This window comes from Acartia tonsa, chromosome 10 (genome assembly GCF_053477335.1).
Source record: "Acartia tonsa isolate MP-2025a chromosome 10, ASM5347733v1, whole genome shotgun sequence".
Lineage (NCBI taxonomy): Eukaryota > Metazoa > Arthropoda > Copepoda > Calanoida > Acartiidae > Acartia > Acartia tonsa.
Window position 1 is genome coordinate 29,443,007 of NC_137269.1, and position 17,637 is coordinate 29,460,643.

At 30.4% G+C, this 17,637-nt stretch overlaps 1 protein-coding gene across 1 annotated transcript in view; it reads left to right on the plus strand.

Moving 5' to 3' along the window:
- LOC145330748 (uncharacterized) overlaps positions 1-17,637 on the plus strand; it is a 270,794-nt gene that overhangs the window by 216,525 nt on the left and 36,632 nt on the right. Inside the window, exon 4 of the mRNA XM_080175414.1 lies at positions 11,760-11,943. Coding sequence (XP_080031540.1) covers positions 11,760-11,943 — 184 coding nt within the window. The remainder of the gene's footprint in view (positions 1-11,759; positions 11,944-17,637) is intronic.

Below are 17,637 nucleotides of genomic sequence, written 5' to 3' on the forward strand. Positions count from 1 at the left end.
AGACCATTTTAGAGCAGCTGGGCTACTAAAAACTCCCATATAAAATACATATAAATATGTTAATGCATGTATTTTAAATTGACAGGGCCACTTAGCTAGGGACCCAAGGATCAATTACAAGGAGGAAGGGAGGGGACATTGGACTGTAAATTACACTGGTACCCAAAGTTTATGATCAATTCTTTCTTTGGCTCAAAAATTTTGGCTACTTTTCTTGAATTGGATTGGTTGATTTTAATTTTATGTACCATCATTGGGTACGTACATTAATTTATTGTCCATTGTCTTATCCCTTTAGATTCCTGATCAATTAGCAGTGATGTGGTCACTTTGGGCACGAGAGTTATACACTATAATTTTACCTCAATTGCTGTTATTTTTAGAAAAAAAGTACAAATATATCCAAGAGTGGAGAAAAAAGCGTAGGGGGACAAAGTGTCTCAAAAATCAGCCATGTGGCGTCATAAAAATGAGGGAGTTTAGAGGAGAAGTGGGAAAGAAAACCCTTTAAAAAGAGATGGATAATCACCTATTTTTATGACGTCACGTGGCTGATTTTTTAAAACACTTTGTCCCCCTACCAAAAAGCAAGAACCTCTAAATGTTTTAGATATAAAGAACAATAAATAGGTAACGTTTTATGAAGTTTAATTTTGCATATGTTAAGACGTGCAAAAATTGCTGGTAACCTTAACGATTTATAGAAAAGTATCGCAAAAAGGTTATTCCCATAGAGAAAAAAATAAAAGAGAGGAATCGAAGCAACTGGAAGACGAAAATAGGCAGTGGGCCTAGAGGCCTACTCAGCGCTGTTGCCGCGCTAAAATTTATTGCTATTCCACTACTTTTCAAATGGGAGGATTAAAAATTATTAAAAAAAATATTGTTTTACTTTTTACTATTTCCATATTTAGAACAATAAATAGGTAACGTTTTATGAAGTTTAATTTTGCATATGTTAAGACGTGCAAAAATTGCTGGTAACCTTAACGATTTATAGAAAAGTATCGCAAAAAGGTTATTCCCATAGAGAAAAAAATAAAAGAGAGGAATCGAAGCAACTGGAAGACGAAAATAGGCAGTGGGCCTAGAGGCCTACTCAGCGCTGTTGCCGCGCTAAAATTTATTGCTATTCCACTACTTTTCAAATGGGAGGATTAAAAATTATTAAAAAAAATATTGTTTTACTTTTTACTATTTCCATATTTAGGGCAAGAATATTAGATTAGATATTTTCGTTTTAATGTTTTAATTAAAAATGACATAGAGTTTTATTTTTATTTAAAAAAAATTTGTTCATGAAAGATGAATCCTTCTATTTCTAAAAAGGGGAAAATTTTTTTCATAATGAACATTCAGCTGATTCTGACCGCCCACGGCTGTTTGCTAAATATCGCTTTTCTTTTTATTCACATTATTATTTATGATTGACTTACAAAAAGCCCTGGGCGGCTTTTGATTTTCGTCTGCTTCTAAATTTAGGGATGGGGAAGTAGTATTTTACCATAAAAAAGGGGTGAGTATTCATCCTCTTATCCTTTTTCCTTATGGTTATTCCTTTTGTGAATTTTGCCATTTTTTAATTTGCTTTAATAATTAATGAAAACGGAAAAGAGAACAATCCTAAAATAAGATGTAAATCATAATTTTGTCTATTAGAAGCGAAATAGATTGTATAGTACATATCTTATGGCTATTATTGTATCGCTTACACAAAGAAAGACAGACAAACAGTTAAAAATATCCAAGGACTTTGTAGTTAGAAGATCCTTTATAATTCTTTTATTACCATATTATCATCAATTTTATTGCAAAACCTTTTCTTTAATCCTTGTGTGTGAATATGATTGTAAAAATGAATTATACAAAGTTAAGGTGGGCCATCATGTGCGCATAAATTCAAAATTACATATTGATATTGGCGCCATAAATAGAAATATTAATGCAGTGCAAAATGGAGAAAAAATACAATTATCGAATTATCAAAGTATCTGAAGCGAGACATTCTTAATTATATGAAATAGCGAAAGTTTTATTATTTTAAATTGGATATTGGGCTGATTGGAACATAGACGATTTACTGTAACGATATTTTGAGACATTAAGATTGTTTGCTGAATATTTGTTGCATATTTTGCCCTTTTTAAAATCTTATTTAATGCGGAATTAATAGAACATCCCCTTTGTTATACATACAATTTTCATATCCTTAATCCCCTCCCAACACACCCACACACACGCACACAAAGGAGACAAAACACACACATAAATTCACACATAAAAAATACAGTACGTATGGGTAAACACCTAGTTTAGTGTGGGTTTTGAAAGACTTTGAATTTTTTTAATTCAAACTCAAATTTTTAATAAAACAATTTAAACAAGAACAAGAAAGTATTTTTACATATGTATCAAAGCAACAATTAGCTTATGATTTATTTTATTTATTTTCAGAACAGATAAGTCAAATAGCAAATACCAAAGTTCTTTAAAAATCCTAACTGTATTGAGTATTTAGGATTTAACTTGCATATTCCTCAAGCTTATTTCTTTAAAAAGACAATAAAATCAAGCATCTTTAGCAAGGTTTATCATTTAAACAGGGACGACAACGTTCAATAGAAATATTTTTTTCTTTTTGTTTCTCATGTATACAACCACAAAATGGAAAGATATGTAAGATCTTAACTCAGATAGATAGATTAATCTTAATTAATACCTTAACCTGGCGTGGATATAGCAGGTTTTTAACCACAGAATCATAATAAAAATACAATTATTTATAGGACAAATTCATACAAATCTTGAATTTTTGTATACTAGGTAAAAAAAGAGAATATTTAAGCATAAAGATGATTAAAAAAGAAAATATGAACATTATGTTTAAGTTAAATGGTGCAAACTCCTAAGCAAAAAAACTATACAGTAATAATAGAAGTAATGTTAAAACAAAGTATTTCCCCTCCCCACTCTGAAACAAAAATATAATGAATATTTAAACTCGGCCCTTTAACATACTTAAAGGAACTTTCAACAATTTTTTTTATGTTGACCGACTAAACTAATGTAGCTATATTCACAAAAAAATTATCATTACAATGCCTTTATCAAAACAGCGTTAGCTTTTTTAAAATCCTTTTAATGTAATATTTTAAATGACTGGCTTTTCTTTCGTCCCCGCCACCTTTTGAAATGTCTATTCACGCCACTGTATATTTTTCCTCTACTTAAAAAAAAGCAAATTGTAGAACTTCCTTTTAAATGTTCAATGATGTAGCGTTTGGCAATTTTGTCTAAATGGGCAGTAATTAGGAGTTCATTTTTATAGAGATTTCTTAGAGTGGTTAGGAGGGAGTTTATATTACTGTATAGAGATTACTTGGAGTGGTTAGGAGGGAGTTTACATTACTGAATACAGATTATTTAGAGTGGTTAGGAGGGAGTTTTCATTACTGTATAGAGATTACTTAGAGTGGTTATGAGGGAGTTTACATTACTGTATAGAGATTATTTAGAGTGGTTAGGAGGGTGTTTACATTACTGTATAGAGATTATTTAGAGTGGTTAGGAGGGAGTTTACACTCCTACACATATGAAGATTATTTAGAGTAATCAGGAGTTGATTTTTAAAGAGATTACTTAGAGTGGTTAGGAGAGAGTTTACATTACTGTATAGAGATTACTTAGAGTGGTTAGGTGGGAGTTTATATTACTGTATAGAGATTATTTAGATTGGTTAGGAGGTAGGTTACATTACTGTATAGAGATTATTTAGAGTGGTTAGGTGGGAGTTTAAATTCATGTATAGAGTTAAATAGAGTAGTAAGGAGTTCATTTTTATTGACACCATTTAGTTATATTATATATTATACTAGCGGCTTCGCCCCTATCCCCAAGAGGTTTGATCAAACCAATTTTTCGTATTTTAGATTTAAAAGAAAAATTTTTAAAAAAATTTCTATTGGGGGGGGGAATTTTTTTTGGGGGGGGGAGAGTCGACCCCACTATTTTAATTTTAGTCCCCCCCCCCCCCCCAAGAAATAGTTCTAAACCTTCCCGTGACTTATGAGAAGCTACTTTGTAAAGGAGAAACCGAACGGTTCAGCGGTTAGTGAGATCCTTCGCTACAAACAGACAGACAGACATCGTTCTACTTTGTATTATAGATTAGCGATAAAGTCCCTAGAGGACTTTGGGGGTACCTGCGTTGGTGGGGGGAAGATGCCACCCTCTCTGCAATCAATTTTAGTTTTATACACCTTCCTAGGACCTATATGAAGTTTCACTGTAAAGTAGAACCATATCGGTTCAGCGGTTAGCGAGATCGTCCTGTACAGACAGACAGACACACACAGATAGAAATTCTTTTACTTTATGATAAATGTATGTTTTTATTATTGGACTATATGAAAGAACATTACTATTCTATAGCATATCTATTTTAGCGTAGATATATGTATATGTACCATATAAGTTCATTTTTGTGATTTATGCACTAAAAACGAAAATACATTAACAGCAAGCATTAACTTTTTACCCATTTTTAAATTATTTTATGGTTTTAGGAGACAAAGAAACTTAAGAATGAAATAAAATATTATGTTTTTGTCTAGCCTTATATCATATTATTAACATACATTTTTACACAGAAAATGCGCATGGATGACATGCTAACGACATACTTTGGGCGAACTTCGATATTAACACCAACACTTTATTTTATTTGAGTATAACAAATTTAAAACTGAAATCCTTATACTAAAGTAACAGGATGTTTGTCTGTTTGTTTGTCTGTGTGTCTGTACCGAAGAATCTCGCTAACCGCTGAACCGATCGGGTTCTTCTTAACAGGGTAGATTCTCATAAGTCCCGGGAAGGTTTTTTTTAACTATTTTGGGGGAGGATACCACCACCCTCCCAAGAGAAATCACAAAAAATTAAATTTTTTTACGTTCTCGATTTTACAAAGAGAGTTCAACGCAAACACAAACGTCAAACGCAACATAGACATGTTTTAAATATAAAAAAAATATTTAAAGTGTCACTAGAGGCCTCTAGGGGCGTAGCCGCTAGTGATTAAAAATCAAGATGATGGTTTGTATGTCTAGAAATGATAAGCAAATGCAGGGGCGTGCGAAGGTTTTGTAATTGACACTCACCCCCTGTATCAATTTAATTTTCTCCTTTCACACTCTCTTTGGTCGTAATAATACCACAAAATATTAATTATTACCACTAAACTTTATATTCAAAGTATAAAAAAATTTCAAAAGGTTGGGGGGAGGGGGAAAATTTCTGGTATGGCTATGCGCACCCAACAATATAACACTGTGCACGCGCCTGTGTAAGATGATGATTTGTAAGTGTATTAATGATTAAGACATGATTATCAGAAGATTATAACTATAAGTATAATAAAGATAACAGTATGATTATAACATTATACTTACTTCATAACAAGGAAAATCATGGCCGTTAGCTGCGCAGCTTTTAATAAAACAACAAGGTTCTATTCTAGAATTTAAAGGTAAATATAGCAGTAATAATCAAGAGAATTTTAGGAAATAAGGAGAGGATCTGCAGATTGTAGAATACATTTTATAAATAACTTTTCTAGAGTAAAATAATGTGGAGTCTAAAACTGTTTTCTAAATGTTAAAGGGTTGGGGGTGCGTTACCGACGTTCCTACCACCATATTTATAAAGTAGCTTCGCTTCTTATAATAATGATGATAACATTATAATAGCCTGAACAATGTTATTATAGTAGCTAATAGGGAGGCGGTATATTAGGGTATATTAAGATTAGGAGGTTTCAAATATCATCCACTTTTAGGTTGCTTTTTCTTTAAATAGTAACCACTAATATTATAAGCTCAACTAACTATACATTCTTAGTCTGATCAGAAGAACAACAAAATTAAGAAAAAATACTTTTATGGTTAAGAATAGTTATTTCTCGTATCGTATTATAAACAGCTTTCCGCGGATATAGAATGTACAATTACAAGATTAAAACTAGTTTTTTAGACCCGAGGTGCCGAATGCACCGACGAAAAAACTGGTTTTAATCTTATGATTGTACATTTCTTCTATATTCATAGAAAACTGGATATAATACGATGCTAGACATGGTTTTTTTTTGTATGGATGAGAACCGGTTCCTATCCACCGGATTCGAATGAATACGAGAATATGATTTACTGGAGTTTTATTTTCATTTTAACACTTTACAACCGTTTCAGAATGTATTTTATTAACCGTTTGACCAAAAAAGTATTGATAAATTTTTTTCTGAAATTTTTAAATTCAAAATCTAATTTCTATTTTTGTTAATTAAGTAGTTTTGAAACCCTCTAATGAAGGTATATTAACCAAATAAAGCACTATTTTATATTTCCCCTGCTTAACAAAGTGTTTATTTATTTTAACTAAAAAACCAAAATATTGAAATGAAAGAAAATTTCAAATGAAATAGAAAATAATGATTATGACCTTTAAACTTTTAGTAAGTCAAAAATATCACCAATACGACTACATATTTTATTTTTCTGTTCATAACTATGCAAAAATAATCTTTAATTCTAATCACAAAGAAAGTATATTTATTGCACATATAACTTACAAATAAGATATATACATTGTAATTTTCATGTAAAAAGATAAAATGAAGAATTTTAAAGATTGTTTTTCTTTAAATACGAGTAACAGATTTTGTAAAGGCTATCTAGTGTAAAATTTTATTTTTAAAAAATGTGTTAGTTTATACAAACTCTTTTTTTTTGATAGTGTATTAATAGGTATTGAATCATTAACCTTACCTTTACTATAGCAGAATCAGGAGATACAGGGAATTGACAATAGATGGTAAATTAATCTTTTCTCCAATTCTTATTTATGAATTTTACCTTTAGTAGAGGGGTAGAGGGTAAATCAGACATAAGTTACAAGTGTTGTAGATCAATTCAGACAATTGTTGCACAGATTTTTTTTGGACTTAAAAAAAATTCCAATCAACGTTTAATAATAACAAATCTTTGAAATGATTAGAAATATGGGGCAGTTATATTACAAGTTAGAACATAAATTTACTCTTTTCTTTTCATTTCATGGCAAGCAATTCGTGTTTAATTCACTTGAAGTGATTAATTTAATTTTATAAAAAAATAAATGACAGTAAATAAAAGACAGTTAAGTTGAATATAACACGACGCTGAGAAAGAGTAGTTATATTAAATTGAGTTAAGATAACACGACTTTGTATATCAGTAGTTATATTGGGTTGAGAAGCGAACATAGAATTCCACCCATTTTAAAAAATAGACATTAGAAAGTTTGGATTAAGGACAAAAAATGGTTATTCATCCAACTAAAAAAAATACCTGCCATATAGATTAAAATTATTGGTAGAAAAGTTATGATACTGTCACTTTGTACCACCCAATCAAGATTCCAACTAAACCATTAACCACGAAAGCTTTTAAGTCAACAAATGGCAGTCAGGGATTTTATAAAATTGGAGTCAGTTAATTCACAGTCCCTTAGGTTAGGTTAGATTGGGTTTATTATAATTGGGTTAGGCTAACTCAACACATTGGGGGTGAAATCTTATGTTGATGAAATTTGAATGGAACCAAATTGAGCCTATTCTTTAATGACTACCACTAAACTACCGACGAATCGATGCAGTTATATGGGGTTGGCCGTGAGGTGTAGGGGGTGGGGGGGTGGGGGGGTAATAACACTCCCTGAAAGGGGTTGTGGGGTATCCTATTGATAATTTGATCAGTAGAACACAAAATTTTCAATATTTTTTTTTACATTTTCTTTCAATTCAACAAATCTATAGTATAGATGTATATACCGACAACTACCTCTCTTTCTTTTTCAAAGACCTCTTTCGCCTACTTCTAAATTATTTTCTGCTACTTGGCTGTGTTAATATAAGCGACACTATTGGTTGATTTTCAATGACCCAATAGAAGGATTGCACAAAGTGGTTGCGATGGTGAGATACAGTCATTTAACCCATTCTCCCTCTAGTGTTTTACCAAGACGCTTGCACAGAGATTGTCAGGCGGGGAAGAGCTTTGAGGGGATGAAAAATGGGAGGGCATGCACCCCAGACTTAAATGTTCCTGTATTTGTAAAACTTCTAAAATAATTTCATGAACTATAGATTGTGTAAAATTATCAATGTTACAAATAAATTTACAAAATGTTCCAAAAGAAAACATTTAACTTTTTGATATGAAAGACATATTTTATGATGAATATATAGATTTAAAAATGTTGGGCTTTAATATTTTGTGCTCCTGAAAGTTCAGCCATATAACTTAATCAAAAGACCCAACCAATACAAAACCGCTACAAAAGTATTTTTTAGCGAAAAGTGCGAAATCTACTGTACAATGAACCCTGTCTGTCAATATCACCTCTTTTTTTTGCTTGGTGCATTTTCAGCCACCCATACTAACAATAATTTACATTATCACTTACTTTTTGACATGAATATATTGAATAGTTTATTAATAGCATTAACTTTGAAGAAATGTACTAATAAGAATTATAAATATAGTAGTTTTATATGATCGCCCAATGATTTGATTTTATAAAGGCTATATATAATATATATATAGCTTAGTTTAAGAATGATGGTTTTTATGTTTATTTAACAAAATCTACCTTATCATTATATCACAACTTGCAATACTATATTTTATATCTCAATATATAATATCATGATTTCATTATAAGAATAGCTTTATATATGAAGTAGTTCTTCAAAGACAAATTAGCTTCTATAAAGGCATGTCGATTTTATGTCTACTCTTAATACTTTGTATTATATCTTTTAGTCGAAATAAACCATTGAAAAAATCATAAGTTGCAGGGAACTATAGGGATAAAACAATGGCCGATACATTGATGTACATCCCCGATCATGATACACACAATTACACCTTAAGTAAATTCAAATTAGTTTTGAAAACTCAACTTAATGAGCCAACGAATCAAAATGCATTACAGACCCCAAAGTTGTTGAGCCAACGAATAAGACAACGTTTTTTTAAAACTAGGACTTGGGGACTAGTGTATTAAACAGCCTATTGTCCCCTCTCTCTCTGCATATGTCGACACTCTGTTAACTGGTGAAATTAAATTGAAATTCAGATAATATCCTATTGGATGAAAAAGGTTCATTTATTTTTTCAACAAAGATGACATTATCCATAAGTACAAAATTTATGGATGGACAAACTAATAAATTGAATTATAGAGCAAATATGCAGTGACAATAAAAAAGGAAGATAAATAAAGTGGGACCTAAGAATGAAAGAAGCAAGAATAATTATATAACATCACATTTCCCCCTATAGCGTTACTTAAGCTTTAGACGGACAGACGGACGGACGGACAGAAGGACAGACATCATTCTACTTTGTATTATAGATATTGCATTTCTTTACTCAGGACCCCCCCCCCCTCATCTTCCACCACCTCGAAGCAAAAAATATCCAAATTATTAATTCTGAATGCGCCTTAAAAATCTGCATATTCAATAAACCTTTACCTCCCATTTCTAACCTAACCTTACATATTTGGAAATTAAATTCTACATTACAATTTGGGTGTGCCTTCACTCCCGCTTAGTATTCCACATGCTTAGTTTTTTTATATTTAGAAAATGATCCAATATTTATAATTAAATGGAGGGAAGCAAAGAAGACTATATTATTGGAATTATACACAGTTTTGCTAAATTGAAAATTTTGCTGAGGTGATTGAACACTTGAAATTTTGGGTTGAGAGTGAGAAAAATATTTAGTACCACCGTGTCTGGAGAGTTACAGGGATAAAGTGATACCAATGCAGAGCCTATAGAGGACGACATTTACCACAAGTTCTTTTGTGTATATCTGAACCAAATCTTACTTAATGATGTCCATGAGTATATGGTCAGATTGTATTGTATTGAGATCCGCCTGTTTTTGGCCATGGCATTCTCCCTACTCCAACTATGTATGCCACGCACCTGGGTCGCTGTAGTAGGAGATTTTTTCAGATTTATTACGTGTTGTTGAGCCTTTCACTCTCCGGTATAGTAAATTGTCCGGGTAGGTTGCAAAATTTTAAGTACACTGTATTCTGAAAAGTAAGTCCCTAATTTGTCCGTGAATAAGAAAGTGAAATTTAAAAAAAAGAAGTAAGAATTTATTATGTAACGATTTTGTAGACACAACTCAGATATTAACCGTTGTCGAAAAAAATGTTTTTAGACCCATTTACTCATGCATACACCATGGCATGTGTGAAAGAAGAAAAAAAGAAGAAAAACAATGCCTTAAAAAGATTAATGTAAAATCATTTTCCGCGGCTTAATTTGCGTTCAGTTTTGGTCATCTATAGAGGGGAAGAGGGGACAAGGGAGGGTTCCAGAGCCGCTTCTTCACATCATTTTTAAATTTATGTAAATTTTAGATATTAGCTGTTAAGCATTATTAAAATTTAAGAACATACCTTTTTCTAACAAATTTTAGACCATTATATTATAATGAAATATAGTAATTTTATCAAATTGTTATTGTCATATTATAATTTTAGTATTGATATAGCTTTTCATAATATAAAGTAAGGGTACTTCAATACCTTTATTTTATAGTAGCTGCGCTAATATAAAATAAATACCATTAAAATTAATGTTCTTTTTTACTCTAAATTGAATTGATGATAATCAAATTCTTTTTCTGATTAGGATAAGAAAAATCTATTTAGACAAGAAATATTTTTTCAATTTAAAAATTATCGACTTCATATGGCCCACCAAAATCTTAGAAAAAACGAGAAAAAAAAACATCTTTTGTTACTCTAAATAAATCTTCTAAAATCTTGAAAGTTTAACATTTTCAGGCTCTTTTTTTAAGGAATTTAGACTAAAGTTATTTATACAACGTTTTCTATAATGGGGTATCCTTTTACTAAGATAACTAGAATTTTATTGTAGTGTGTCTGTTCCGTAAGATCACATAAACGGCTTGGTCAATTCATTTTAAATTTTTTTTCTTCAATTGTTAATTGGTGGGATGTCTTAAAAGTATCCCAAGCGATATGAATTTTTTTAGGTCAGAAGAGGGTTTTTGTAGGAGGGTTCTTGCCTAACAATAGAGAGATTTTTAGCACCTCATGTATTAACCAAATTCTTTTCAGATGAGAAAAATAGATTAGGCTACAAAGCTTTATGTTTTTTATCAGATTTAGGCCTTCCATTCAAAAAAGGTGATTTTTTACCTATTCATAGACAAGAGCCTGATACTTAAAAGTATAACTACACTTAATAAGCGTTAAAAGCAAAAAAAAGCAATTAACTATAATAGAAAAGCATTAAATAAGTTTTAAACAAGTATCGTGATTAATATTTTTATTTATGTAAAAAAAATCAGCATTCTGATTTTAATAGTAGTCAAGTAAATCATCTTTCTCAAGTAGCACGGGCAGACAAAGTCCTGTGCTACTAGAGAAAATATTATTTTAAGAATTGACCAAAAGATTCGGATTGATTTTGTAAATATCTTTTCAATAATTTGGATGAATAGATTAAAATTAGATTAAATAGTTCAAACTTGTTATGTGTTATACACAATTTTAAAACTGACCCAAAAACAAGGACAATTGTTTCTATGAGAAGTGCAGCTACATCAAGTTCTGAATAAACTACAATACAATAATAATATAGAATATAATTGTATTATTTTTTTCAGGACTGCGTCGATCCGATTTTGGCGGGTCAAGAGACTCTACCCCGCCTCCTTCTTCGCCTCTGCCCTGTCTCTCGCCCTCGCCGTGTATATCTCCGCCTCCGTGTATAGTGTCTCCTTCTCCAGGAGTTATATCGCCTGCGCCCCTGTCACCGCCGGTCAATCAGGAACCCCCAGATTTCTCAAGGTAAGATTTTAGTATTGAATACCATTTTAATTAAAATCTTTAATGCAACTTTGTAAAGTTTTATAAGAAAGCGGGGAAAAAATGAAACAGTTCATAGTTAGTATTATATAAAGGTTAAACATGCCTATAAATTAGGGGGAAAAGATGCAGCCTGAACAGACGGACGTGTCCTAATTATGTATAGAGTAAATGCGCTAAAAGAAAAGTTGCAAGTAACATTTCTGTAGGGTTTAGATCGTATACAATACAAGTAAATATTTTTTTTCATTATAATATTTAATACTTTAAAACTACGAGAAATATGTTCGCATTAAAAAAAAGAGAATGATAATATAATTTATTCAAAGATATCAACTCTTTTTAAATTTATAAAACAAAACCGCTCCTATTTTTTATAGCACAGCTACTTATTAACTGGTTTATATGTCCAGACGTCCAAGTAACTGTCTGGCAGAAATTTTAATATTTCTTCCTTATTAATTAGTATGTTTTAAAAAGCTTAAACATAAACTGATTAGAATGAATACTATTGATTAGTTCGCTGTAAACAAAGTATTATTTCTATTTTTACTGTATTATACATTACTGTTCCTTTTTACTACGTGACTGCTTATAAATTCCATCTTTTGAAAAAATTTAGAGCAACAAAAATGTTAAACATTTTGTTAATGTTTGTAAAAGTTGAACATGCATTATCAATTTATTTGAAATGTATTTTGTTGAACTGATGATTATTTATGGAAGAAACACACCCCCCTTGGTCCCAAGGGTGTGCCATAACTTACGTATAAAATCTATGTTTTCAAAACGGTGCGATAGCAAATAGGACGAAGCCCAAATTGTATTAAAATTGTGTCAAAAATGATCCATGTGACGTAATACAATGAGGGAGATGAGATGAAAAGTGGGAAAGAAACCCCCTAAAAAAGAGATGGATAATCCTTCATTTTTATTACGTCACATGGATCATTTTTGACACAATTTTAACGCAATTTGGGCTTTGTCGCAAATAGATGTAAATAATTATGACAAAGATTATCAGTACAAGTTAGATTTTTAAGCACTTTAAGAAATGAGAAGGATTGTATTCTAATAATGCACAGTTAACTATTTTACTTTTAATTAGATTTAAAGATATTGTAAGAATGACCAAAACAATTTTATAAAATTCTATAACTCTTGTATGGTTTATTGTTTTATTTTGTGCTGTATTATTGATTTACAGTTCTTGAAGTTTATGATGTCTTGTATTTAGTGGAATTGATTGCACACAAGTCCCTGTAACACACCCCTCCCATGGTCTACCTTTATAAATGTTTCATGCATATGTCAAGTTAGAAGTTTTACAATGTAGCATTATTGTTCACTTCAATAAAACTTTTACGTTTTTGAGAATTCTGGGTAATTTTAATAAATTGTCTTGTCGAGTACATAAAGTCCCCCCCCCTAGTTTTGAAATAAATTAAATGTAAGGGTTGGGGTTTAGTTTTTCGTTTGTTTCTTTAGTTCAATGTAGGTTAGGTTAGGTTATATTGGGTACTGGGTAGCTCCGCATGGGTTCGGAATAGTAGAATAATACCACATCTTTTTTCAAATTGTTTTTAAAAATATGGATGGGGGGTTTATTTGTGCTCGATATGCACTTTGAGGGAAAGCACCACATTTATGCTATCTTACAAATGCTTTGATAGTTAAGTTTTATGGCTTCAGTGTGTCGGGGTGGTGCCAACTTCAAGTCCGGACAACCCACTTATACTAAAGACGTTAAATTTGGAATTTGTTGATGTACTATCACAGTCATGTAATGTTGTAATGCCTTTGCCAAAAAAACAGGCGCAATTTATCATCATATATGGCATTGTAGACTATTTTTCAAATCTTGCTCAATTAATTCTTTTACAAGTGTAACTTCAACAACTTCACAGTGAATGACAAAAGGTGTGCAATCAGATTTAAGCATGAAATACTGATTTTTATTTTTGTTGTGCTGCTTTGTTAACTAACCATCAAGTATGAATGCGTTTTGTATGTTTGCATGTCTAGTTGTCTGAATGTCTTTATGTTTGTTTGTCAGTGTGTGTGTGTGTGTGTGTGTGTGTGTGTGTGTGTGTGTGTGTGAGTGTGTGTCTAAATTCGTGGGTAAAGCATAGATTTAAAATTTACCAAGGACAATTATGATCATATGTAAGAGAGTGCTAGCCCATAAGCAATATAAAAACAGTAATGTGTTATACAGACAAAAAGAAGATGATAATTGGTGGATATTGTTGATTAATCATTAGTTTGAAATTGTAATACAGTATAGAATCATAATTTTAGCCTTTAATTATTTTTATAATTAAATATTTTTAATATTAACAGACTGATTTTTGCATCTAAGTGCTCAAGACAGACGGACGGAAAAACTAAACTCTAACCTTATTATAGAGTAGCTGTGTAGCTGAAAAGATGGTTAATCTTGAATTTCAATTAAATGTGTGACCCCAAGGCCTTACCATGTTTTTCTACAAATAGACTCTATTCGAACACTCAAGAAAAAAATACTCAAAATTTAAATTTTCTGTCCTTTCTTTAACCAATAAAATTGTTCAGAGTGGGATAAAGAATTTAGTGAGGTTTTCCTACCCCCCCCCCCTTCCCACCTTCACAAATCAATAATCCTGTGCACGCCTATATGGGTAATGTTGTAAAGAAATGACCATAAATCATTTGTTAATGTTGTATTCTTTCTAGAACATTTAATTGATTACAACAAACTACGGCGTATCATTCCTTCAAACAAAATATCTAAAAATAACGCCAAACAGAAAAATCTTTAACATGATTTTAAAATCATCTTCTAAAAAAATCATTCCTACTAAAATTCTATAATTAACATATAAAGCTTTTCTAAAAATGATTAAAGCCTTGTTTACTGCTACTAATCACAAATCTTACTAAATTATTTTTATTGAAGGGTTGTAACTTGAATTGTTAGCTTGGACATGATAATTGTTGTTAATGCATAAACACCCTAGAATGTTAGATATGTGGATAATGATTTGCCGGTTTTTTCCATAAACATCATTTTTCCTCCCTTTTTTACTTTTTAACATATTATTGATAGCTGGGTAGACATAGAGTATTTAAAAAGAGTATATATATTTGGTATGGTTATCATAGAGTAGTACAAAGAAGTATGTTTTATCACATTAGTGTCATCTAGGTAGGCATAGAGTAATTTAGATAAGTAGACTTTAGCATTAACAAGGATTACAACACCCATAAGTAGCGAAGCACAAGAAATCATGGATGGGAATACGTACAAGTAAATTTAAAGTGTATTTATTAAATCAGGAATAGATTTATTGGAGAAAATAAACACATATTTTGTATAATGATGACGGTCAAAGTAAATTATATAAAAGATGCTCATAACAATGGGAAAAATTATTTTGATACTGATATCCCAAAAAAGTTTTAAAATTGAACCAAAAACACCAAAGATATGGGGAAATATGAAAAAAATATAACAATAGCCAAAAACCTGATAAAAGGCAACCTGACCGCCATAGTTGTTTTATTAAAATGGCAATAAATTTAATTTTTATATCCTTATAAAAGAAGGTGTATCAACTTTTTCACTTTTTATTTAAGATAGCTAGCCGGTTCTTTTAGAAAGTAGTAGATGTAAAATTTTTCATAGAATTCAGATATGCAATCGGTTTTTTTGTAGACCTCTTATTTTTTAAGTATTTTAAGTTTTAAAAAAAAAATTAGGTCAATTTTAAGGTACTAAAACGCAACAAAAAAAAGGAAAAAAATGGCCATTATGAACAAAAATAGTAAGATCTTAAATTTGAAACCTTACTTTTTGAATTTTGTCAGGTAATTATTGAAAAAATTGATTTTTTTAACCCACGAGAATAAAAACTTTGAACTTAATTTTATCATTTCACAGGTAAAAAAAATATGGGTTCATATATACCTTTAGAATCAGAAAAATATTACGAATCCATTGTAAGCAAAATTGAAAAAAAGTAAAAAAATACAAAATGAAAAAATGGCCTATTGTATTTTGTTGTACAGGCAACACTTTCGTCATCCCCTAGTTACCCCCTCTTTACCCCCTTCCCATTTCTATTCTCAATTCAAAATATAAGGTGGTTGCCTGTATAATATAATATAATATTTTCATATAATTCCTTTTATTGTAGTTTATAAACTATATTGTAAACTTTTTATTTCAATTTTGCTTAGAATGGATTTGTAATATTTTTCTCATTCTAACAGTATATATAATGCCTATTTCTTATGCCTTGGTAATGATAAAATTTAGTTCAAAGTTTTTATTCTCATGGGTTTTAAAAAATCATTTTTTTTCAATAGTTACTTGACAGAATTGAAAAAGTAAGGTGTCAAATTAAAGATCTTACTATTTTTGTTCATAATGGCCATTTTCTTTCTTTTTTTGTTGCATTTTAGTACCTTAAAATGGACTTAATTTTTTTTTTTTAAAAACTTAAATTACTTAAAAAACAAGAGGTCTACAAAAAATCCCTATTGCATATCTGAATTCTATGAAAAATTTTACATCTACTACCTACTAAAAGAACCGGCTAGCTATCTTAAATAAAAAGTGAAAAAGTTGATACACCTTCTTTTGGAAAATCGGACTATATACATCAGAGATATAGAAAAATAAGAATAAAGTTTAAAAATAGCCAAAAATCTGCAAAAAGGCAGTCTGCCCGTCATGGTTGTTTTCTTTAAACGACAGGAAATTAAATTTTGATATCCATTACTGACAAAATTTTAGAAATCGAACCATAAACACCATAGGGAAGGAGAAAATGTGAAAAATACAAAAATAGCCTAAAACCTGCTTAAAGGCAGTCTGACCGTCATAGTTGTTTTCATTTAACGACAGGAAATTTAATTTAGATATCTATAACTGAAAAAAATTTGAAAACGGCCCATTAACACCAAAGATATGGAGAAAATGTGAAATATATAAAAATAGCCTAAAACCTGCTAAAAAGTGGTTCGTCCGCCATTGATGTTTAATAGTTAATTGTGCTCCTTAATGATAAAAATGTTGTCAAAAAAATCAGCCTTCTATCTTTTATTGGAGCCGAGAAAATCACGTTTCCCCCAAACTAAGACAGACGGACATTTCAAATTATAGAGTAGCTTCGCTACTAAAAAGTTTTGTTATTGTTCAAATTTACCAAATCATTGGTTGTTTGGTGGATGTAGATTTACAGAAACTATTATGTCTATTTATAAACATTTGATCAATAATGTATAATAATCATAAAGTAGCAATTAACATTAATCATAAAGTAATTTTGAAAAGTATAGTTTTTCAGACATTTTTAAAAATCATAATATTGCATAAATAAAAAATAAAGTTAAACATTTGTTATTTAGCATCCCATTCAAAGACGTTAAACTAACAATAGTTCTTTTAAAACATTTATGTTTGCATAATAAATGATATTTTATGCGACTTTCTGATTAAGAATATGATATTTTAACAAGGCAAAACATAAAATTCTTTTGAAATGATAAGCGTAGTGTAGATTATAAGTAATTCTAGCTTGTTAAAGTCTCTTTGTATTCCTATATTCAAGGGCCGCATACATTTTTCAACCTACACTAAACTTACATACCTAAGATTTTGTACTGTTATTCAATTAACATAATTATAGA